The following is a 23,748-nucleotide window of genomic DNA, read 5'->3' as shown; positions in this document are numbered from 1 at the left end:
CTACTTGCTGACCTGGGCAGCCCAAGCCGGTGGGAGAATCTACAACATTGCTTCGCAAAAGATCTCTGGATTTTTCCCACTGTAATCCATCTCAGATTGATACTTTTGTAAACTACAGTAAAAATGAGTTATTAAAAAAATAATCAGAGCCATATCAAATTACCATCAAAGTTTCTACAGGCTTACTCTCAATTTCTACCTCGTCTCACCATGGGCTGGTAGCAAGCAGCTTACGGGCTGGCAACAGTCCTTGGACCACACTTTGAGAAGTGGTGCTCGTCTGGAGCCAGGGCCAATGCCGACACAGGGGCCCCACTGGACCGTCCTGCTCCCAGGCCTCCGAGGACGGGGGCTAAAGGGTTCCCAGCCTTCAGCCCCATTCCGGGGGTCATGCCTGGCTGGGGAAAACAAACACACCTCCCACACCCACCTGAGTCTCAGTGTTTTCTTTGAGTTTGTTTTCCCACTGACTTACTTTCCTTTCAGTCTGGGCTTTAAAAACAGCCTTCTGAGTGAATGCAGGAGATCCCAGCTGTCCCAACACCACGGCTCATATGGAATGCATTTAGAGAGGGGAAAAACCTTGAGCGGAGTGGTGATACGACTCTGAACTGGCTTGGACATGGCGTGGCTGGAATTTCGGAGCTGGCTTTTGCTTGCATTCGTCATGAAACATTTGTTATATGAGCTGCTGCTACTGCTACCAAAGCAGCTGCTGCTGAGAAACCCTCTCAATGGCTGCGTTTCTCCTGGACGTGTGCTGACTGACAGCGCTCGTGGACCGAGGCCCCGGACCCTCCAGGCTTGGGATACCTGTGTCACTATCCCTGCATTAGGTTAGGGAAATGACACAGGACAGCACACAAAACGGTGGTGCCTGTTTCTGCCAAGTTACACGGGCATGGTATCTTTGGATGGTCAGGTACTGCCTCTGATCATGAGAGAGTGTCTTTTTTAGCAGTTCTTATAATTTACATTCTCTCCCATCAAATAAATCTCCAATATGGCCCTGATCTGTCTTCCAGGTAATTTAAAAAAAACAGTAGTTTGGGGCCTCATCATAGCAAACATCATTCAGTAAAAAGATGTGGATAGATCTAGAGACTGTCATGCAGAGTGAAGTAAGTCAGAAAGAGAAAAACAAATATATAATATCGCTTATATGTGGAATCTAGAATAACAGTACAGATGAATTTATTTGCAAAGCAGAAATAGAGACACAGATGTAGAGAACAAACTTATGGATACCAAGACGGGGGGATGAATTGGGAGACTGGGATTGACCTGTATACACTACTATGTATAAAATAGATAACTAACGAGGACCTACTGTATAGCACAGGGAACTCTACTCAGTGCTCTGTGGTGACCTAAACAGGAAGGAAATCCAAAAAAGAGGGGTTATATGTATACGTATAGCTGATTCACTTTGCTATCCAGCAGAAACTAACACAATGTTATAAAGCAACTCTACTCCAATAAAAAGTAAAAAAAAAAAAAACCAAAACACAAAGGAGTTTAACTAATAAACTACCATTAAGGGATCTTGTTTTTGTTTGTTTTGCTTTTGAAATTTCATCAGTAGTATAATCCCAAGATACGGATGCTGAAGGCAGTGCTACAGTGGCCCGATTCACATCATGGCTACGCAGATATCACATGAAGGAAACATTTATAACAGATCTAGCTAGAAGCTATACACACAAAACTGGTAATAGAATCGTAAAGTTCAGGTAGTTAGCACATTCCCAGATAAACGCAGTAGGCTGACTACAGGCCTTCAACACCTCTCCTTTGAAACACTTCACTAAAGTGACAGTAAAGGACGATAATTTTATAAAAAGATTGCAAGGACAAAGAACTGGAGAAGGATTTCAATAGAAGACAAACTTCAAACAACTTCTGGAAGATGAAAAGTGGTTGGAGGAGCGCATTGCACGTGGCAGAGCAGAGTATATGCACTGGACTGTTGGCAGAGGGGAGACATACATCAGGAGGGTCAGCTCACCCAACGAACCCTTGAGAGAGAGACGAGTGGCACCAGCTAGCCCAGAGGGGAAAGCCGGGCATGAGGCAGGTAGTCTGGCTATGAAGCAGTTGGGCCCCAAATTCCCTCCACACCTGCATGCAGCCAGCTATCTTGCAATGCTTCTTCCCCCATTCTCCACTGCCTGTGATCCGGCAATCTTAGGATTAGTCTCCAGAGAATGTGGCAGAGGCTCCAGACTGATTTGCTAACCCAGCGGAGAGAGGAGAGCATGGGCTAAAATGAGAACAATGAAGTGAATTGTGCCTGAACGTGGGCCTTCAGCTCCTGTCCCTCACCAGCAATCAGACGTGTGTCCTGCTCCCCCATTCCCTCCTCACCTCCCGTCCCCCAAGGGGATATCTGAGGGACTCTTCAGTGGGGAAACTGGATCAACTCCAGAGAAAAAAAGACCTAAAGTCACTAACAAATGTTTTCCCAGCAAAACTTCTATCGCTGCCTGATCATCCCAAGTGGGTCCATTAGTTGATAAACCTCCCCTACTGCACAGCACTTTCAATGAGCTCTTTAGTGTCTCACCCTCAAATATGAGTTCTGACAAAGATTATCAGAGGAAAGACTTCAGACTGAAAAAGAGATGCCCAAATCAATCAAACAGTGAAAAGGATCCTGGAGCAAGGAGAGATGATGTAAGAAATAGATGAAAACACTTTTCAAAAATCTCTGTACTTTTCAGAGATTTAAGGGGGCATTGTACCCAACAAGCAAGAGGAAGATATTCTGCAAAAAGACAAAAAAGATTAGAAAAGAGCTCTTGGAAAAGAGAAAATTCAACAGAATGACTGGAATACACATGGAGGAACTCTTCCAGAGAGAAAAAGTTGAACAAATGGAAAGTAAGAGAGGAAAAAAATACAAAGCACATAGAGAGGACGCACCTAGGGATTCAAATACCTGACCAACAGCATTCCAGAAATGAATCAGAGAAAATGGTGCGGATAAAATCGTGAAAGAAGTAAAACAAGAAAAATTCCCAGAAATGGAAAACACGAGTTGTAAGCTTAAATGTATCTACTGAATACTCAGTACCCTGAGGCGTTGCAAACTTTCATAAAAGGAATAAACGGAACACTCCAGGAGAGAGAGAGAGAGAATGAAAAAGTCAGAGAAAAAGATGTGGGAGATGAAGTGCAGGTATGAAGAAATCCATACCCAGCCAAACCGGCAATCAGGTGAGATGGTAGAACACTGAGCTTTTCAGACGCGCAGGGACTCAAAGAATTTACTACCTCCCACGCACCTTTTATCAGGAAGCAATTTGGGCCTATCTTGGCATAAAATGAGTTATGAAATCAAGAAATAGAATTTGAGGGATTCAGGAGATCAGGGATACAATACATTCAGTAAAATGGTAAAGGGAAGTTGCAGGACAGCTGCGAAGGGAGCTTCTGAGTAATCAGCCCAGATGGAAGCAGGAAGTTAGAGCTCTGGATGGGAAGGAGGGTAGTGGTCCTGGGATGGGGGAGCAGGTATACTTATCTGATAAAAATATGGAAAAAAAATCAAAAGTAAGATTGATACAACAGATCTAATGGCACATATGAAAATTCTGATAGGTATAAATAAATCTAAGCGGATAAAAAACCCAAGGCAATAATCAATTCTAGAAAAACAATAAGTTATGCAAGAAATGAAACAAGATGATGGTGTACTACTTGGATCAGCATCGAACAAACATATGCAGTCACAGTAACGTAAACAGGGACTACGCAGGTAAAACATGGATAGAGCTATACTATAAAGATGGTGGAGGAGAGGAAGTAGAGGTAAGGGTGGTGGAATAAGAGAACTAAATAACATCTCAAATAAATACATCAAGACAATAAAAATAAAACAAGCCTGTGCATACTAGTTATAATTAGTGTGATGATTATCAGAAGAACCAGCTAACTGTGCTGAAAGTGTTTGCCTCTGCAGAACCAGACTTTGCAATGGAGAGGGTTGAAATAGGAAATGACTGTTTTTCATTACATGTCTTTTAGTACTATTTGATTTTTAATTATATACATGCACTACTTTAATATATAAAGTATAGTTAAAAAACAGGAAGGTAAAATTCTAGGAAAACGTGCTTTGAAAAGTAGCCCCAGTAGTGTCTGGCTATGACAAGGCAACAGAAGTACTTAGAAGCATACTGTAAAAACTGGAGAGGTGAGACTCTCCAGTCAGAGTATCTGAACCTCCCACTCAACAAGTAAAACTTCCCTACTCTCATCAGTGGGGAATTAGGTTGGATTTCTCTATGGGTTTGTGGACAGTGAAATGAATATGCTTAATATAGCTCACAAGAAACCACTAAAAACAGCAATGTTCTGTACACAGGTATATTTGCAGTTTTTCACTGTGTTCTTTCACAGTCCAACACCATTTGCAAGACGTGAAAAGCTAGGACATTATATGTTGATAAAAATGTATGAGATATTAAAAAAATACAGCCCAGGAAATGATATTTTTATTTGAACAAGATTTAGTTGAACAAAAATAGAAGTTTCCATTGTAAAATGTTGAGTCATGCGAAATGGGTAAGGATTGTACTTCGCCCCAGCTGGGGGTACATTTTATAAGCAAAGAATGTCAGCAAGGCAAGACCGTGAGTCAAGGGCACAAAGACAGTTCTGAAATTCTCTGTCTGAGGCCCTTTCCACATCACCACATTAGGCCCTGGGGCGGGTACAGACCTTGGAAGTTTGGGCGTGAAAGAGCAGGAAGCTCACTGGGTCTTTTATAAAAAGATCAACTATCACCCTCTGGGGTCGGGTCTCTAATCTTTGCCCCGGTTCTAGGAGCATTTCAGCTTTGCTGAGTTACCAGGAAAGTCCAAAAATTGAAATTTGTGGTGACTAATTCCACACTTAGTAACATTCTTACTCAATGCAAAGCATATTACTGTCAAGTTCAACTAAAAACTGCTCAAAGTAGAAGTGAATAAATTCCCAAGTAGAAGAAATTCACCTATAAACACAGAAGAATGCTGGTACCTCCACCACACACCCAGATATTATTAGCCACCTTTCTGTCTGGGGAAATGAATCATAAGAAAGAAAACTGCATAGCCCATGCTTGGCCACACTGTGGGGAGCATCTGGGGTTCTCCAGAGGATGAGGTTGGGACCTAGAAGAGATCCATTTCCCAGGGTGCATGAATGGGAGGTGGAGACTGGGGGAAACTTCTGGAAAGATGATTCCAAGGGCTCCTAGTGAGGGAGGCCAGGAAGACCAGAGGCAGCATCAGGGGATACAGCGAGCTCACCGGAGTCAGCGAGTGCCTGGGAACAGAAGGGGAGTCCACGCTGGTGGGCAGAGAGGGGAATCTGGGGGTCAGGCAGGGCAGTAGGTGGTATCTGGAGAGGTGTGGTGGGCTCCCCAGTGGAACAGTGCAGGACCGACTGGAGCCAATGGTTACGCCAGGCCTGGAGAGTGGCTGGGTCTTGGGTGCAGAAAAACAGAAAGAAAGCAAGGAGGAAGAATCCCAGCTCTAGGGACCTGGGAACCTGGCAGTATCCTGACACACTGTCAGGAAGTGAGGGATCCTTGGGTGGTGGTCAGGCTTGCAGAGGGCAGGGAAAGCGGGGTTGGGGGAGTGACACATGGCCCTCTGGCAACTGTGGCTTGGCCACTGGTTCTGGGATTGGTATGAGTGACTCAGTTCCAGGTTGTACCACATAGAGATCTAAGGCTGCGGATACTTTTATAAGAGAACATTTATAAGAGAACAGGCTGTGGACTGGCTTAGCAGTAGGGTGACTGAGCTGCGAAGAATTGGGGGCTCAGCTCAAAAAGGCAAGGTCAGTAGGCAAGGGCCGAGGTGGGCTGGACGCCCCTCATGCCTCCCAGGTATGGGACTTGGGACTTCTGTGTCTTCACACCTCCAGGTCTGCACTCGTGTTATTTTTTTCTGCCTAACTTGCCTCCTTCTACGTCAACCTGGTGAAGAGCGATGCACCCTTCAAGGCCTGGCCCAAATATCTCCAGTAGGAAATGCCCATCCAGTTTGCGACGGCATTCATGCCAGATATGGTTTTCTTTATCTTTATACGGCTGTTGCCCAGGACTGGAGTGTATTGCAGACATGGAAACACTTGCTGAAAGTGCTTGTTGAATTTTTCTAGTATTTTCAGATTATACCTGCTATTTAGATATTAGTCTTCAAAGAAGAGAAATATTTTTGGAACGTTATTACTATAAAATCAGACCATGTGTTGAATAGAGATAATCTGTAGATTTTATTTTCAAGCATTTACCTTCAACTGCAATACATAAGAGTGCTTAGTACCCACTTAATGCTCTGTATTAGTGATTAAATATGAAGGATGTTCGGAGGGTCATAGATTCATAGAGTTTGTGGTGGTTCTGGGGACAGAAGCTTGAATGTCTGTGGTCACTTAGGACTTGATAACTGTGGGCAAAGTTATTCTACTCTTTGACTCTCAGCTTTCTTATTTAGAAAATGAGACAAAGACTCATTGCCCTCCTCAGCTTCAGAGGATTCCTGTAAGAATCAAATGAGGTCATCTTATGGAAGTGCTTTATAAATGGTAAATTGCTATGCAAATTATTATTATTTAGGAACTGTTGCTGGTGTTCGCATACAAGACTATTCACTAAGATGCCATTGCTGTGTAATAAGGAGTTTAGTTGTTTGAACATGAATGGGTGTACACACACACACACACACACACACACGTAATGCAGTAGCAACCTGACTAGAATCTGAGCCTAGGACATGACTGGTGATAAACAAATCATTATGGAGAATATTGATGGTACATGAACCAATAACAGATTGGTATCCTAGTTTTTATAAATGATAATTGTTTTTTTTTTTTTTTTTTTTTTGCGGTATGCAGGCCTCTCACTGCTGTGGCCCCTCCCACCGTGGAGCACAGGCCCTGGACGCGCAGGCCCAGTGGCCACAGCTCATGGGCCCAGCCGCTCCACAGCAATGTGGGATCCTCCCGGACCAGGGCACGAACCCGTGTCCCCTGCATCGGCAGGCGGACTCTCAACCACTGCACCACCAGGGAAGCCCGGTAATTGAGGTTTTTAAATAACTTCATTGGTGCCTGTAAATAGTCTGAATTTCTCCCAACCATCAGTTGTATACCCGTGAAGTTCCAGAATGTTTTTGGGTTTTGTTGTAGCACAAAAGTAATAAGAAGATGGAAATAAAAAATGAGAAATAGCATGTTTAATCCAATCGTTGTAGAATGATGGATGATTTTTATAAAACCAGAGCAGACGGTACATATATTTTTAACCCACGCAAGCTTATTTGTAAACTATCCCCCAATTCCCGACCCCACTGGCTCTCAGATAATGTGCTTTGGACTACTGCAATCAATTGTACTTGGAATCCTTTTGATACGATCCCATTTTCAGGCCCCATATTGGGCATAATTGTACATCTGTGTTCAAGCATTCTGTAAACGCCTGTCAGCAGATGCAAACTGTTAGGAAACCACAAGCACTTCCTTGAGAAAATGGAGAGACACTGCCACCTGCTGGACAAAGTTTAATTCATTAACAGCGCTCTGAAGTATGCAATTCTGCATATGGAAAATAAAGGTTTTTCAAGAACTGAATCTTAGGGTCATAGTTAAAATAAAAACGCCATTAAATCACTGAACACCCATCCTATATCTACTAAATAACGTGATGCATAACAGGCTGAAAGATTCAACATTCAACTCGAGTTAATGGTAACTGGTCCTGGTCACATCTCAACAGTGGATTTCATTTAAGGTTGAAATTTTAGCGCCCTGATATTTCTGCTAAGAGTTCAGGCATACAAATAGATGATTTTTAAAAAACCGTCAGTGACTTGCATGGTGTGTGTTTTTCAGTCCTGAGCATGTCACTGTAGTAATATTTCCATTAAACTTATTCCCTGTGCTTGTTTCAGGAATAAAGTATTGGCCAGAATATAATTGTTCCTCTCCTTCTAAGTCAGAAGTACTATTTCCTAAAGGCATGCGATTTCACAGTCAGGTCAGCTGTCACTGATGAAATAAGTGAAGGGTGACCAGTTTTTTCTTCTTCCCCCCCCCCTCCTCTCTTTCCTTCTTTCATGTAGAAGTTACAGAGAGAGCTGAAGCCCTAGTTCCTCCCAGATAATGGCCCTGTCTCTCTCCTGTAATGTGGTTGGCAGGTTAATAGCTAATTATTGAACACTTAATCATATGTTAAGCTCTGGGCTAAGGGCTTTACATGGATTCGATCAGGTTCATCTCTCACAACAACACTGTGAAGTAGACAGTACTGTTTATGTGCTGTCAGATGGGGAAGCTATGGGGTACAGGGGTTACACCTTACCTCTGGTTATCCAGTTAAGTGGAGAACGGGCTTTAATGCCCGGGCTGCCTACTCCAGAGCCTGTGCCCTAATAATTATGATATTCTGTCTTCTGGACAGAAATACATATGGTATGGAGAGAGAAGGGTGGACAGTGTGACCAGAGAGTGTGTTGGGATCCCCGGCTTAGGGAAGAACGGATTCTGAAGGAATGACCCTGCAGCGAGGATTCGTCATGTCCTCTAGGTGGCGATAGTCTCCATAGCTAAACCTGGGAATTACGAAGGCAATGGGGACTGCCTGTGGTTTTTGCGGGGCGGGGGGCGGGGGGAAGCACCGTGTAATTGTGCTAACCAACAGAAGGTAGAAAGAGCCTTAAAACCTTCTATGTGATACTTTAGTATCATAATAATATAGACCTTAGCGATCAACCACCCAAAGCTACATTTGCTCGGGTCCTCTGGGCAGAACCACGGCAGAAAGAGGACAAGGAGTCTCTTCAAACTCCCAACTCAGTGTTCTTTCCTTAAAAAATAACTTTTCTTGGGCTTCCCTGGTGGCAAATTTTCTTGGGCTTCCCATGTGGCTTCCCTGGTGGTTGAGAGTCCGCCTGCTGATGCAGGGGACACGGGTTCGTGCCCCGGTCCGGGAAGATCCCACATGCCGTGGAGCGGCTGGGCCCGTGAGCCATGGCCACTGAGCCTGCGCGTCCGGAGCAGTGAGAGGCCCGCGAACCGCATAAAAAATAATAATAATAACTTTTCTTTATGAATAATAGGACAATTTTAATTTTCTATGTAAATATCCTCAGATTTGAATACTGCAATGCAAATGAACTCCAAGAGTACACTGCTATACCCTTAATAGGAGTCTAATTATCATTCATGCCTAGGAAAAAGATATTTAAATTTGTACTTTATTTATCATTGTTGTTAATAAAAAATATTTAAGTATAAGCATTTTTTTTTTTAAAAAAAACAAAGCACCCAATTTATGAATGAACTTAAATCCTCAAAGTTAGCACGGAAGTCATTTTGTTTGGAATTAGACATTTTTCCTTTGTAGTATAGTTGGTGGCCAGATTCTCAAGACAGCCCACAAAAGTCTTGTAAATTCTCTACTGAGGTTCCAGTGTTTACATTTGTAACGGAAACAAGTTGAAAATGAATACTAATGTAATGCTAGTCACGGAAAGTATTTAGAATACAAGGGAAAAGGATTGGAAAGTACTTAAAATGCAAGGGAAAAGGATTAGCTTTCAAGTCCTCACATAGTCCTCACGTAGGAGGGTTAAAATATCAGGTCCTATTGTTCCATATCTGGATGCTAAGTGGCACTGCTGAACTGGAACAGCTGGGTTACTCACCAAGTCAGGGGCGGATATGGGAGACGCTGATATAAGGACTTTTCCTATCACAGATATTCACTTATTCTCTGTCTTTAATTAATTTTCTTATTTATTGTGGTCTTTAACACCACGGTGATTTTAGCTCCTAAAGAAACTATGACTAAGAAAGCGTGTCCCTTTTTAAGAGCTAAGGGGGAAAAGCATTCATGAACACGTTAACGCTTGTGGCTCAGAAACTCTTAAGTTGTAGCCCTTTGGTTCACATTTCGGTGGATGACCATGGAGCTGTCTCTCCAATTCTTTGGGCCGGCTCCAAGCTTCTCGTTTTTGAAAGTTAAGTAATGAGCAAATGTAATCGAGATTAATCAATAAAAAATGAGACCGCATAAGTTAAAGAAGTGAGGTCGCTCTTACCCAGTAAATCTGTTTCGGCCTTGGTTCCCCCAATTCAAACTCATACCCAGGTTGGGCGGAGTTTACTGAGCCCTCACTCCAAGGTACTGGCCTCAACATTAGCAACTGCCCTTGGGCTGGCGGGAAACACCAGAGTGTGTTCTCCTGGTTATCCACCAGGCTACAACTTTCATTCTTATTTCATCTCGAGTACTTACTATCTTCAACTTCTTCTGAGATACACTACCTGGGTCTCCACAGAATGCAAACATTAATATAAAATGACTAAATTTCAAAAAATTTATGAAGACTAAGTTTCTCAAATATTTTTGGTAGGAGACAAGTTTACTCACCAGCATATACCTTCTTACAGGCAATGAATGGGGTGAGGGAGCACAAACAGTTGACCTATTATTTAGCGAAGTTATTAACTTCTCTAAATAGTGGGTTATTGGAACCCACAGTACTGATTGGAAAGAATTAATGACTATCTTTCCAATCTAGAATAAGTGACAACCCATTTGACTAGCGGACGTTATTTTTACCAGCTCCCCGGTTATGGTTATTAGTGTTTTTTCTTCAGCAGTGAGACTGGTCTAAATACTTTTCGTCTTGCTGGAAGGGGATGACTGAAATCCGCACACACCTGCATTTTTAAAATAACAGGATGAGCACCAAAGAAAAATGGCCAGTGGAATGTTTGCCTCTTAATCCAGCTCCATGGTCCGTTTAATCTACAAATATTTAAAGGTCTCAGATTTTAGTCTTTCTTCCCTCTGTCCTCTAGTCTACTCAGTTATAAAATTCTTGTATAAAGGGCAACAGCAAGGATTTTAGTGGGCCATTATCTGTGAGTGTAGATTGAAAATGCACGGGTGATGAGGCTCTGGTGTGAACGATGAAGGGACCTGCTGCTTCTCTTCCTTTAACCTATTCGATACCAGCTCACTGATTTGTGGCCATGAGGAAACAATACAGGGGCTTAGTCTTTGCAGAGGCTAAAATATACCAGAAAGCTGGCCAGGCGAGGATGCTCATCTCCTGTCCCCTGCTTCAGGGGATGAGGAAACTCTTTGGGACAGAGCCACTGTGGAGCTACTTGCCTTCAAGGTTACCATAGAGAAATCTCACAGGAGGTGCCCGAGAGACCACAGAACACAGGGGAAGTTACTGCAGAATCACTCAAATGTTCACTTTGTTGTCTACGTGCCGTGTGGCAGCGGAGACCATTACACTGGAGTGATATGCAAAATATTTAACACCAGTTCCACTCAGGAACTAAATTAGAACAGTTGTTGAGTCCTGGGCCAGAGTCCTGAAGACCCCCTTGCGGTGGTGGGGGAGGGGGCGGTGAGGGGGTGTGTGTGCGTGTGTGTGTGGAAGTGCCCCCGGAGGGTGGGAGCCCAGGCAGTGTAGACGCGTCTCGCTGTTTTAACCACTAGTATAGCTGGACTGTGTGAACTGGTAATGTGTTGGCTGGCCTGCGTTCTCCCTGGGGCAGCAGCCTCGGAAGTATTTCATATATTGCTATGCCGAACTCAAAGGGGAGAAAAATCTTTATAGGTGGAAAGATCACAGCTAAAGACAAAAGAGCTAACAGTCACTCAATCTTCAAAAATATGTTCTACTTTAATGAATGGGCTTCTAGATCACGGGACGAAGGCCTACAATTCCCGAGAAGTCAGGTATTTAAATGAGGAAAACAGCTGGGAAGTGAAGATGATACATCCTGACAACAGTAGGTAAGTGAGCCCTTGGGGCTAAGATTTTTGTTTGTGGTTTATTTGTATTTAAGAAGAACAAAGATTAAAATGTCCTCTTCTAAGTTATCAGACCTACACTTCTGATGTTGACCCTTGGTGTGCTGGGCTGTGACATCCTGTGAATCCTGTCAATCCCAGATCCCAGGATGGATGAAGTGCGTGGTGTGGCCTCACCGATACTCTTCCCAAGTGCTGGGATAAGAGTGTGTTCTTCTTATCTGACAGCTATGTGTCTCCAAGACCCAGTCAGCCTTTATCTCATACTGTACATCTCACACCCCCACACCCCCACACACTATACAACAAGATAAAGCAGAAGAAGGGAAATAACAATGAACAACATAAACCTTTTCTTCAAAGGAGCCTGATTTAGGGTGAGACTCCTCCTTGCACAAAGACCAGAGTTTACTTTGTCCTACAGAGCTAAAAACTGGTCCCAGGAGAACTCTTTAAATTGCCCAGAGTTGAAAGAGCAAAGGAAGGCCCTATTTCAAAAAATGACAATTTAGAGTTCGTTATGCTTCTAGCTATTCCAACCACACTTCTTGCTGCGGAGACACACCTCGAGGTCTATGGTCATGTAAGTACATGTGAGTTTGCCTCTGAATAAGAGTGTTGGGAGACCAAGGCAAAATCACCTTCCCCCAGCGAGTCCCTGGTCGTGGTAGGGCCACCCGATGGAACCGAAGTCAGGGCTCCTGTAGGCAGAACCAGTTCACCGGGGCATCAGCACCTGTCAGTGATGCAGGTGTGGTACGAGGTCCCTGCCTGGCTGCGTGGCATGTGAGGCAGAGGCTTCGTTGGGGAAGCCCTTCCTCTGTGCCTCATTTCTACAAAGCAGAATAACACCTTCCATTTCCCGACAACAAAACAAAACCATAAACGGATTAGTGAAGAGGTATTGTTGAGGCAGCAGTAGATGAAGAACAGGAAAGAAACAAAGTTGAGAAAAACAAATGATGGACTTCTGAAAGTAATGATTTTACAGTGACACTACGGGCAACCCTTATAATCGCTTTGCTGCATTCTCCTTCTTGTTTGGACACCACTCCATCTATTAGAGCAAAATCATAATTGCATTCTCAATGTGCTGCTTTATGGACTCTATGCGCCAGGATTTGCTTTTGTCAAATGGAAGTAGGGCCAGAGTTACCTCATCACACTCCCCCAGGGCTCCAACACACACCTGCCTGTTCACTGGTTCACCCCAGCACCAGGACACGGCCCACGGGAATGCTGCCCATCTCACTTTCCAGAGGGAGACATGGAAGCATCTGGCCTTTAAAACATGGCGAGTTTATGTTTGGCCCTGAAGCTCAAGGTTTCGGTATCTAAATCTCGTGGTTCTAACCTTGCTTTGAAGCCAGGGGAACTCCCCTTCACTAACAGAAGAGATGATTTCACGCCTTTCTTTCCCGAGTCCTTTTCAAGGTGAGTAAGCCTCAAAACAGAGAAGCACTTGCTTACAGACAGAGTTACCTGGGTCTTTGTAGATACTGAGCACACCCTTGAAGTAATGAGGTAAAAATCTTTCCAGTAGAAGCAGCACATCTTCCAACTCTTCCAGAATCCCCACAAGCAGGAAGTTTTCATTCACGTTCAGCTTTGCTCTTTCAAGGGCCCACTCACCAGGCTCCCTTTATGGATATAAAAATGATTTTGAAATCAAAGATTGGTCTTCGCATTGCAGCAACAACGTGCTGGAAGCTTCTCCCTTCTCCCACCCATCCCCAGTCACATACGTCCAAATCCCACTTTCTCCAGGGCCCAGCGAGCCCCACCTAAACGTCTGTTAAGAGAAAATGGGCCCAGGCAGCTAGGTCTCAATAAACGCTGATTAGAATGGCCTTTTAATAGGAGGACCAAACCGAACCCATAAAGTTAGAAGTTTTGAAATATGAAACTTACTGATTTTGATTTCTGTAGAAATCAAAATAGGTGTCAGGTCATGACCACTAATCATCTTATTCTTTTGAGGAATTTAAAAACAAACTTTTTTTTTTTCCCTTCAATTACAGAAGGAAAACAGCCTCATCTTATTTGTAAGGCAGATCTGTGAGCCAACAACACTGATATGAATGTAACGCCTGGCTGGCGTTGACTGTCTGGGGGAATTTGGGCAAGCCAGGATTCTTTTTTGAAAATTTTTAATAATCCTTACTTAGCTCAAATAGTTGTCATCAAGGTGGAACAAGGTGACATTTTGAAAGCATTTTGAAAATCATCACGAGATAAGGCATCAGAAGTCCTCGCCCCAAGATTGGGAAATATATAATTTTAAAAGTACTTTAAGGAGTTAGAATCTTGTTTCTTGGAATAAATATCCTCATTTTGACAGAAAGCGAGTCAACTGGCCCCAAACCTTCCCAGGGTCTGAAGCCCTGACCGTGAAGCAGAAGGCATTTACTACAGGGGCCAGGGTGGGTGAGGGAGGCCTCCTGAGCTCAGGAGTTTATAATGAAGCAGAAAACTGACACTTCTGGCCCCAGAATTCTGACCGTAAACCAATTGGTTAACTCGGCAAAACGTCAATAATAACAACACACATAATAACGAAGCAGCAGTCACAGTGTAAGCAAAAAGTACGAGTGAGCTGCAACTTGGAAACAGCCGTGTCCCCCCCAACCCCCAGTCTCTTAAGGAACACAACGACCTTCTAATCAATGTCTCCTTTCGGGAAAAGTGCCGCTTCTGGCAGCAGGGTTTATTTTCCACCGAGCAAAGATAATATTCATCGTTACCACCATTTCTCCTGGAGGCCACACATTTGTCTAGTACAACGAATTTCAAGTGTAGCTAGACCAGAATCACCTGGGAGGTGGTCACAGATGCCTGGGCCTCACCTCAGAGACTGTGATCAGGTGAGGGTTCCTAACAAGTACCCCAGGGATGCAGATGCAGGAGGTGGGTGGACCACACTGAGGGCCCTTACTATCTGAATAAGTCACTTTCTAAAGAAGGTCTTGCAACCAAGTAAGGTTGAGGAGGGATCACTAGAAAGTAATTTCTTCTCTTTCTACTAAGCATGCCTCAGGAGAGAGACACTCTGGAATTTTGGGTGCGAGCATCTAGTGTTTCAGACCCAATCAGACACACCACACTGGCAAGGACAGCTGTGGGTGCAGCACAGACACTAGAGGAGCAGGTTGGGTGCACCCCCTGGGCTTCACTATCTCATGGGCTGGGGAGTGACAGGTGTACGTCAAAGGTGAAGAAGAGTTTGGCTGGCATTTCAGTTACACAGCTTTACGGGTGGTTCCCAAGGCCTCTGCCAGACCTTGATTTGTTCATTTCTTTATTTACAGGACATTCAGAATCTCAAATGCCATCTTGAAAGATTAACAGTAAATAGTAACTGAATTCCAGAAGTTAGAGAGACTGGGGACGCAGAAGACGCCCACGCAGTGCCAGTTGGTGGGTTTCCCGTCATTGTTGTCCAAGTGAGCATGTCATGAGCCTGTTTCGGTCCTTACCTGCATCTGGGATGCTGTCCACAAAAGTACGGAATGATGTAAAACAACCTGGGGTTGGAACACTCAGGATAGTTTTCAAGGATACACTCGTTGATGTCCTAGAAGAGAAAACACAGCAGTGAGATGTCTGGCGGTCTCTGCAGGGCTTTGTCTAATGTCACACAGTGTAAGTAAAATTGATACTTTAATGATACGGGAAGGCCTTGAGAAGATGTACAGAACTCATGGATTTCATGAGAAGAAATGAAATCCCTTTTTTGCCTTGCACTAGCCTGCTTCACTGGCCAGGTACACACATGGTCAGAGCATTTCACAGAGTGCTTGGTCTGTTGCGTTAAATGAATTTCTGCATTTCCCAGTGGCCTGAAGTCTCTAGCTAGATGACAAGCATCTTGGAGCAGTTCGACTGACTGTGGCTAGCTGTGGCCCCAGCAGTTATGAGAAACTGGGAAGTATACAGTGGACACTTAACAAATATTTGTTGAATGAATTCAGTATGACTTAATTCATTCAGACTTAATCAGAGATCCCTGTACAGCCAGTCCCGTAGAAATGTGTTTCCCTGTGTATCCACACGTCCAACAAATACTTATTAAGTACCTACAATAGTCACATAGAGGGTCTGTAAATTTTGGAGGGGCTGTAAAACCATTTCTAATGTTATATTAGGTTAGGAAGTGGCCGGATGTTTGTATATAGACATTCTCTCATTTTCAAAAGCAACAGTTGTGATTTTCAAATAGAAAATCTGGAATTTCTGCATAGAAAGTTTCTCTTCTATGAGGTTGAGTGCAGTGTCTTTGTCAGCACTACTAGAGCTTACAATGACATGAAAAGAAGGGCTAAAAATCCTCTTTCATCAAGGCAGATTACACTGGATACCCTAGATAAGACATGTCTGGTTCTTAGGTATTTCTAAGGAGAAAAGATAACCCAATTTACAAACAAACCAAACAGCTATGGGATGTTTCTTCAGACACAATACTGGCAAGGCAAATTAAGAGTGGATATAACTCAGCAAACATGGTCCTATGGTCAATGAAGTTTATGAGTCAGTTGAAGCCACTGAATCTAATACAATTAGGGTAAATGGTTAGTTATTAAAAGGTTTTTTTTAGTTCAAGTTGGGAGTTGGAAAATATAACTTAAATATCTATTTTTTTCAACAACATTTTCTTTTCCCTCTCATGCTTCTTTGGTTTATATACCACTTAAATAAATTACACAATTACAGTAACAAATTCAACCGGAATAAAGAGATTCAGGAACAGACACACTCCAGCTGCGCACCTGAGCCTTGTGTGGGACGCACAGGTGCACAGTTCGCAGAGAGGAGTATACGAGAAGCACGTGGAATGGTGTACGTCAGCCCATCCAGCCATGCATGAAGTGAAGGCAATAAGAGCACCTCACTGCATATGAAAACCCATTACAAACGCATGATGTTAGACCCCAAATACCTTTCTAAGAAGAAACTGACACAGAGGGATGTATGTATAAGACTATTCATTGCTATAAGATTTATTACAACAAAATACGGCAGAACGTACAGGTCGTTAATGGGGGATTGATTCACAGAGCAGTTATGGCACGTTCCTATGACGAAACACTGGGCACCCAGCAAGGGTAAGGAGGAGCTACACGCACTGTCCTGAAAAGTGTCTGTGATGAGTTTTCAGATGAAATAAAGTCAATTATAGGACAATATGAACATGTAGGACAACATAAAAATAAAATGTGTTTACATAAGGACAGAAATATCTGGAAGGGGCTTCCCTGGTGGCGCAGTGGTTGAGAGTCCGCCTGCCGATGCAGGGGACGCGGGTTCGTGCCCTGGTCCGGGAGGATCCCACATGCCGCGGAGCAGCTGGGCCCGTGAGCCATGGCCGCCGAGCCTGCGCGTCCGGAGCCTGTGCTCCGCAACAGGAGAGGCCGTAACAGTGAGAGGCCCGCGTACCGCAAAAAAAAAAAAAAAAAAAAAAAAAAAAAACTGTAAGGATAAACACCAAACTGTTAAAATAAGTCATTTATGGTGGTAGATGTAATGGAAGATGGGAATACACTGAACTTTATTTGTTTTTGAAATGTTAGCTTTAATTATAATATATATATTTTAGTTTTATCATCAGAAAAGTTTAAGGAGATCTACACATTGTAAAACAAACTAAAACTTGTATAGAGGGTGACCAGGCTTTGCCATGAGGATGCTCTGACCTCCCTTCCTCCCTCACCCTCCAGGTATCCTCTGGCAGTTGGCTTCCCCCAGAGACCTGAGCCTTAGGTCAGAGTGACCCAGGAACTGGGCTGGGGTCAGAGGGAGGGAGCTAGGAGCTGGGTGGGAAGCAGAGCACAGGAGACTCCGGGCACGGCCAGCGTGGTCAGGAGGGTCTGTCCTCTGAGGTCGAGATTTCACAGCAAATGGCTGAGTAAAATGGTGGTGATTTAGGGGGTGTCCAGAGATCTGCCCCACACACAGTCAGCCCCCCAGAGACCTGCATTAACACGAGGGGCGGGGCAACTGAGCCCACCCAAGCCTCCTGCAGAGACTCTCACAGCGCCTGCGCTTCTCTGAGTTCACTTTACAGCGGCCTTTTAAGAAGAACTTGTGTAATTGTTTGTTTAGGTGGTGACTCCAGGAGAGCCCAGATGCCTGCTCACTGCATCTCCAGCGCTTAGCACCCTTCCTGGAAAAAGCAGAGGTGCAATAAATACTCAGCGACTGAATGAGCAAATGGCAGAAGGAACAAGCCAAGACACACACCCCTGATTCTGTTCCCAGAGATCCTGGCCTGGGGCTCGCAGGAGGGGGCAGAGGGCATCGGTTGGTGGGGAAGGGGAGGGCTGACGACTGCAGGGACCTAGGAAAGACGTTTCTCTATTGGAATCCACAAATAACCTCTCAAGGTCAATTTATGGGAAGACATAAATTCCTAGTTCAAGAATTACTGGTAACAATTCTTCCTTTCTTAGAGCAAGGCATGTCGCAGGAGATTTCAAAGGGTTCCATTTGAGCCCATTAGGTTGATGGATGGTGTTGGCCACAAGCATCTTATGGAAATGCTATAGGAGGACATAAATACAAGATGACTCAGATGTAAGACCAAGCGGAAGCAGGAAACGAGCTGTGAAGACCCACGCACTCAGCTGCCTACGGCTTGGCCACAGTGAACACTCATCTGCTTCCCGGCAGCTCAAGGACGCGGGGCTTCGGGAAGCTGCTCCTGGCCACTCACATAGTCCACTCTTACCGGAACCCAGAACTTCAGTGAATGACCTTTCAGTGTTTTGGGCAACCAAATGTGACAAGTGTCAACACAGCTGTTCCTCCAGTGCTCTGCTCCAGTCCCCCCCAGGGCCATACGGTTTCCCCCCAGAATTAATGGTTTTACTTTTGGCGTTAGGCTTCGCCATCTTGTGTTGTCTTACAATCCCCTTTTTATACTGAAGTTCTCTTTGTCCATATATAGTTTAAAATGATTATGCAATTTCATTTTTTCTTCCCATGCAGTGTTTCTAGGATAAGGTTGTTTTAAACGAAAACCTTAATATTTATTTTAAGACTTGCTCTAAGGTCTTCACGACGGTGATGATTTAGCCAAGCGGGCCCGCTTGCCAGACTGCTTGCCAGTGCTTGATCCACGATTTGCTTATCTGGTCCTTGGATCTTGGCAGCTGCCATGGCACCCCACAAAGTGTCCACGACTAGCCCTCTTGTAAGACTGGGTTTCAACAAAAGACCCCACTCTCCCCACATTCTCAATTTATTTGGGAAATGAGATATTCTCTAGGAGCGAACATTCCAGATAACTGAGTCCTTTTAATTGCCAAAACTACAAAAAAAAAAAAAAGGCCAATTTTGGTTGAAATTTATTCTAAACTGTGCTATTTTTAAAAGCATACACTTACACCCTCTAGGTTTTCTTAGTGGCTTCACCTTCTTCCACTTTGATCGGACAGCAAAATCACGTTCAATTGATTTTCTCCCGTAACATTTTCACTGGATAGACTGTGATGAATAACACGCACCTGTCAAATGCCAAAGGGCCCTCAGTGCCCAAAGGAAACCCCAGTCACTACAGCCAGATCCCTGGGGGTCACTCCCGAGTCCTCTCTCACCGTCACTGTTCACGTCACTCAGTGGCCCGACCCTGCAACCTGACCCCTAAATGGTTTTCTAACCTGCCTTCTGGCATCCATTCCACACCTCAGGCCCTGCTCAGCTCCTTCGCAGCTGGTTAGTATCTCTTCCTTTCATCTCTTCTCCCTGAACACATTCTACACAAAGTTGCTGCAGTAACTTAGCTGAAATGCAAATTCATCCACTTCACCCCTCTGTTCAAAAGTTTTGAAGACTCTTAGTGACAGTGCAGTGGCAATAAGGATCAAGTCGGGCACCTGTTAAGAAATGCTAATTCCCGGACCCCACCTTGATTTAACGGAGAGCTTGATTTAACAGGCTTTTCTGGGGACAAGGCTAGAAATCTGCATTTTATTTATTTATTTTTATTTATTTATTTATTTTAACATCTCTATTTGAGTATAACTGCTTTACAATGGTGTGTTAGTTTCTGCTTTATAACAAAGAAAATCAGGTATACATATACATATGTTCCCATATCTCTTCCTTCTTGCGTCTCCCTCCCTCCCACCTGTCTAGGTGGTCACAAAGCACCGAGCTGATCTCCCTGTGCTATGCGGCTGCTTCCCACTAGCTATCTACCTTACGTTTGGTAGTGTATATATGTCCGTGCCACTCTCTCACTTTGTCCCAGCTTACCCTTCCCCCTCCCCGTATCCTCAAGTCCATTCTCTAGTAGGTCTGTGTCTTTATTCCCATCTTGCCCCTAGGTTCTTCATGACCTTTTTTTTGTTAGTCTTTTAGATTCCATATATATGTGTTAGCATACGGTATTTGTTTTTCTCTTTCTGACTTACTTCACTCTGTATGACAGACTCTAGGTCCATCCTGCATTTTAAAGAGGAGCCTTGGTGATTTTGAGAACCTGGTTGCCCTTCATGGGCCTCAACACTGGGCCAGAAGGTAATTCCATGCCTGGCTCATCTGGGTCCCTTGCCTGGAATTTCCTTCTGCCTCCTCCCCTGGTCCCATAGCGGGCCTACGTTTTGGCGGAATTCCTGGCAGGACGAGTGTTCGTATATATGCCAGTCCACCTGTAGCGAAAGGAAGGCTCCAGAAGCTGGAGAAGAATTCAGGATCTGACAGCAAGTTCAAGGTCACTCCTGGTGAGCCTTCTGGGTAGACAAAGCACACACAACCTACACTGTGTGCTTTGCAGCATCCTAAGCATCTACAGTCCCATTTAAAAAAATCCTCTCACCTCTTACCAAGCTGAGAGTGGTCCTGGGACTCTGTTCTTCTAGTAAGACAAAATAAGCGAAGTCTCTAGTATATTTCTCACTCATTCCACGATCTTTCGTCGTCAAGCCCCCTCCAATCCCATGGCTGATCCTGGGCCCAGAAAGGAGGGGTTTAAGGAGTTCCAGTAAAAGGAAAAGTTGAGCTACACCTACGGTCCATGGTGAGCTGAGGGCTGTGCCGGATGGGCAGGGCTCCAGCACCCCCCAGCCCTACCAAAACCGGAAGAGCTATGCTTTGCCTGGGTTTATGTATTGGGTTCCGTATAAGATTTCAGCTGATAACAAGGCTCTAAATCTGAAAATCATTGCTTCAGGCCAGCACGCAGAGGCTCAGGGTATTGGAACAGCTAGCATGACCCCCATCACACCGCCCCTCCCTTTGCCCTATATAAGCAGGTGATTCTGATTGTAGGGCCCGGGAAGTCGGATCTTACTAGCTGGGTCATGACTGTTTGGGTCCTATGATTAAAGAGCACCTTGTGGAAAAAACCAAAACTATGAGAAAACATTTTTCCTCTTCCTCTCCTTCCTGGGGTCCAGGCTGCCGAGAGTTCTATTCTTCCCCCTATCTCACCCTTTAAGGAAAGAGGGGATACCAAGCCCATGCTAGCAAGGGGAAGAGTAGGTTTCTTATGTGCACAATAGTGTTAAACACTATAGAGTCTCTATATTCTAAATGTCAAAAATATCTTTAAAAATGCATGGCATCTTTTATTGAAGAGAAATTTAATTTATTATAATTTTGGTGTAGTGTCAATCCCTTGATTATTTTAGTTTTCATTATCATCTGTGAATGAATAGAGGCCCTTTGAACCTATGACAAGCTGGGCACGAACGTGGGCTTCAGGAAGGCATACTGTACACAGGTGGGGTGCTGGGCAGACTTCCCGAATTCAACTCTCTGAACGTTTTGAAAGCCACACCTGCTGGGCCGATGCTGTTCCAGGCTCCTGGGCAGGAAGGGCTGCCAAGTATGCAGAATTCTGCCAGATTGTGCAGTTATTTTATTAGGCAAATAAATGTCTACAGATTCTAGTGCAAAACCACTGGGCCCAACCCAGTTTTGTACAAACATTTTCAAAAGTAAAAGTGGAATACATTATCAGTCACTCCTTTTCATAATTATAGTTTTTTTGGCTAACGATCATTTCCCTTCCTTCTACATATAATGTCTGGAATATTTGCACAAAGAATATCTTTAAGCGGAGGTTAGCCCCAGTGGGAGTTACTTAAGAAACCACTGGATACCCTAACTTTTATACAAGTGGGACACTTTAAGAAAGTCCATCTCGACAAAAAATTTCAGGCATAAATTTTATAGAATCATAAATTATGAGAACTGAATTCAGTGACTAGCTGAAGGAAGACTCAGGAAGAAGAGATAGAGGAGGGCTATCAATCCTTTAGTGCTCTTTATTAGAAATGAAACACATGATAAACTTCACCTGGGATTCTAATTTTAAACTTTCAACTAGAATTTTCTCATAAAGTTTACATCTATGATGCCACAATATGGTCAAATGCAATCTGATTTCAGAGATTCTTAATTTGGAGTAGCTCAAAATCGGTTGCTTGTGTTTAAATAAATCAAGCTGAAATCTTCAACAGACCAATGCCAAGGTTCTTTAATTATCTTATGAATTAAGGCATCTACTGTACATAAGACATCATGGTAAGCAGCCTGGCCTCAAGTAGCTGACAAATAATTGTGCCTGTCTCCCTTTACTTGTAGTTTACAAAATGTAACTTTACTAACATTTATATAGAATATATTCTTGGTAGTGGTTCCCTTTATTTGTATGTGGTTCCCTTTTTATTAATGCTCTTACCTTATATTAAAATTTGTCTTATAAACTTTTTTTTAGCATTTAAATGGTGACCTTTTCTCATCCCTTTACTTCCAGTCTCTATTTTCAACAGATGACTCCCTCCCCCTGTTTAATAGATGAATGTAATCATTTATCTTATTATGATTATTGATATATTTGGATTTATTTTTGCATCTTTCTTTGTGTTTTGTTTGCTATTCTTTTCCTCTTTTTTTTTCTTTTCCGTTCGTTTTTAAAGTTTTTGATAATACCACCTGCCTTTCTTCTTCTGCTTTAGAATCTAAAGATTTTCTTTCTACTATTTTCACAATTACCCTTACATTTTTTAATGTTCTAAGATTTTTTTCCCCCAGATATGTGGTTCTGACAGCTTAAAAAATACAAACGATAACAATGCAGCTTAAAATACTCTCATTACTTGAGAAGTACTGAGGAGAGGTGCAGAATTTTAAGAAATCATTCATAAATGGTCAGAAAGGTGAGTTGATGGAAGAGTCATTTAAAAATGTTTAACGTTCAAACTTGATTAATTTTTTTCTAGTGAAGTCTGAAGTAATTTGGTCTTTCTATATTTCTCCTGAATCTGGAAAGATCTTAGCACTTTTAATTATCCATTAAACACTGCCCATCCCATCTTATCAATGTTGTCTAAATCTAATCCTTTTTTAACACAAAACACTCTTCGCACTCAGTATTTAACTCATTCTACCGACAGGTGTTAATCAATGGCTATATTCACTGTTGCATCTTGTGTCCTGCACCTTCCTTACTTCTCCTCATAATCCATCTTTTAATGATCCTTTTAGTGAAGTCGTTAAGTGGTTAACTCTTTCTATGTCTGAAAAAGTCTATAGGGTGATTGTGTAGCTGGATATAAAATCCTAGGTTGATGGTTATTTTCCCTCAGCACTGTGAAGATATTACTCTGCTGTCATCTGGTATCTACTGTTGCTGATGGGAAATCTGCTATCAGCCTAATTATGCTTCCTTCACTGGTCATCTGCTTTTCTTCCTTTTCCTTGATATCCTGCAGTTTTACTCTAAAATATTTGAATGTAAATTTAACTTTGTTTATTCTGTTCATAGGCTGTGGCTTTGTTCTACTACCCTTCTAGGTCTGCCCTTTAAAAGCCATAGTCCCAGTGATGGGTCAGCAGTCGTTTTGTCTGGCTTTCTTTGCTTGGCTGTGAGGGAAGTGTGGCTCCCCACCTGAGGCCCTGAAAGC

General features: G+C 43.4%; 1 protein-coding gene across 2 annotated transcripts in view; it reads right to left on the bottom strand.

Moving 5' to 3' along the window:
* The window catches only part of UST (uronyl 2-sulfotransferase), a 297,889-nt gene that overhangs the window by 48,221 nt on the left and 225,920 nt on the right, over positions 1-23,748 (bottom strand). For both annotated transcript variants that reach the window (XR_013830904.1, XM_079939954.1), the window contains exons 6-7: positions 15,316-15,413; positions 13,322-13,479 (exon numbers count right to left, since the gene is read on the bottom strand). Coding sequence is in view for 1 of the 2 variants with exons in the window: in XM_079939954.1 (XP_079796080.1) it covers positions 13,322-13,479; positions 15,316-15,413 (256 nt within the window). In the remaining variant the exon portion in view is untranslated. The remainder of the gene's footprint in view (positions 1-13,321; positions 13,480-15,315; positions 15,414-23,748) is intronic.

The sequence above is a fragment of the Stenella coeruleoalba genome (assembly GCF_951394435.1).
Source record: "Stenella coeruleoalba genome assembly, chromosome: 12".
NCBI classification, from domain to species: domain Eukaryota; kingdom Metazoa; phylum Chordata; class Mammalia; order Artiodactyla; family Delphinidae; genus Stenella; species Stenella coeruleoalba.
The sequence above is the reverse complement of the archived record's forward strand: the minus strand, read 5'-3'. Positions and strand labels throughout refer to the sequence as shown.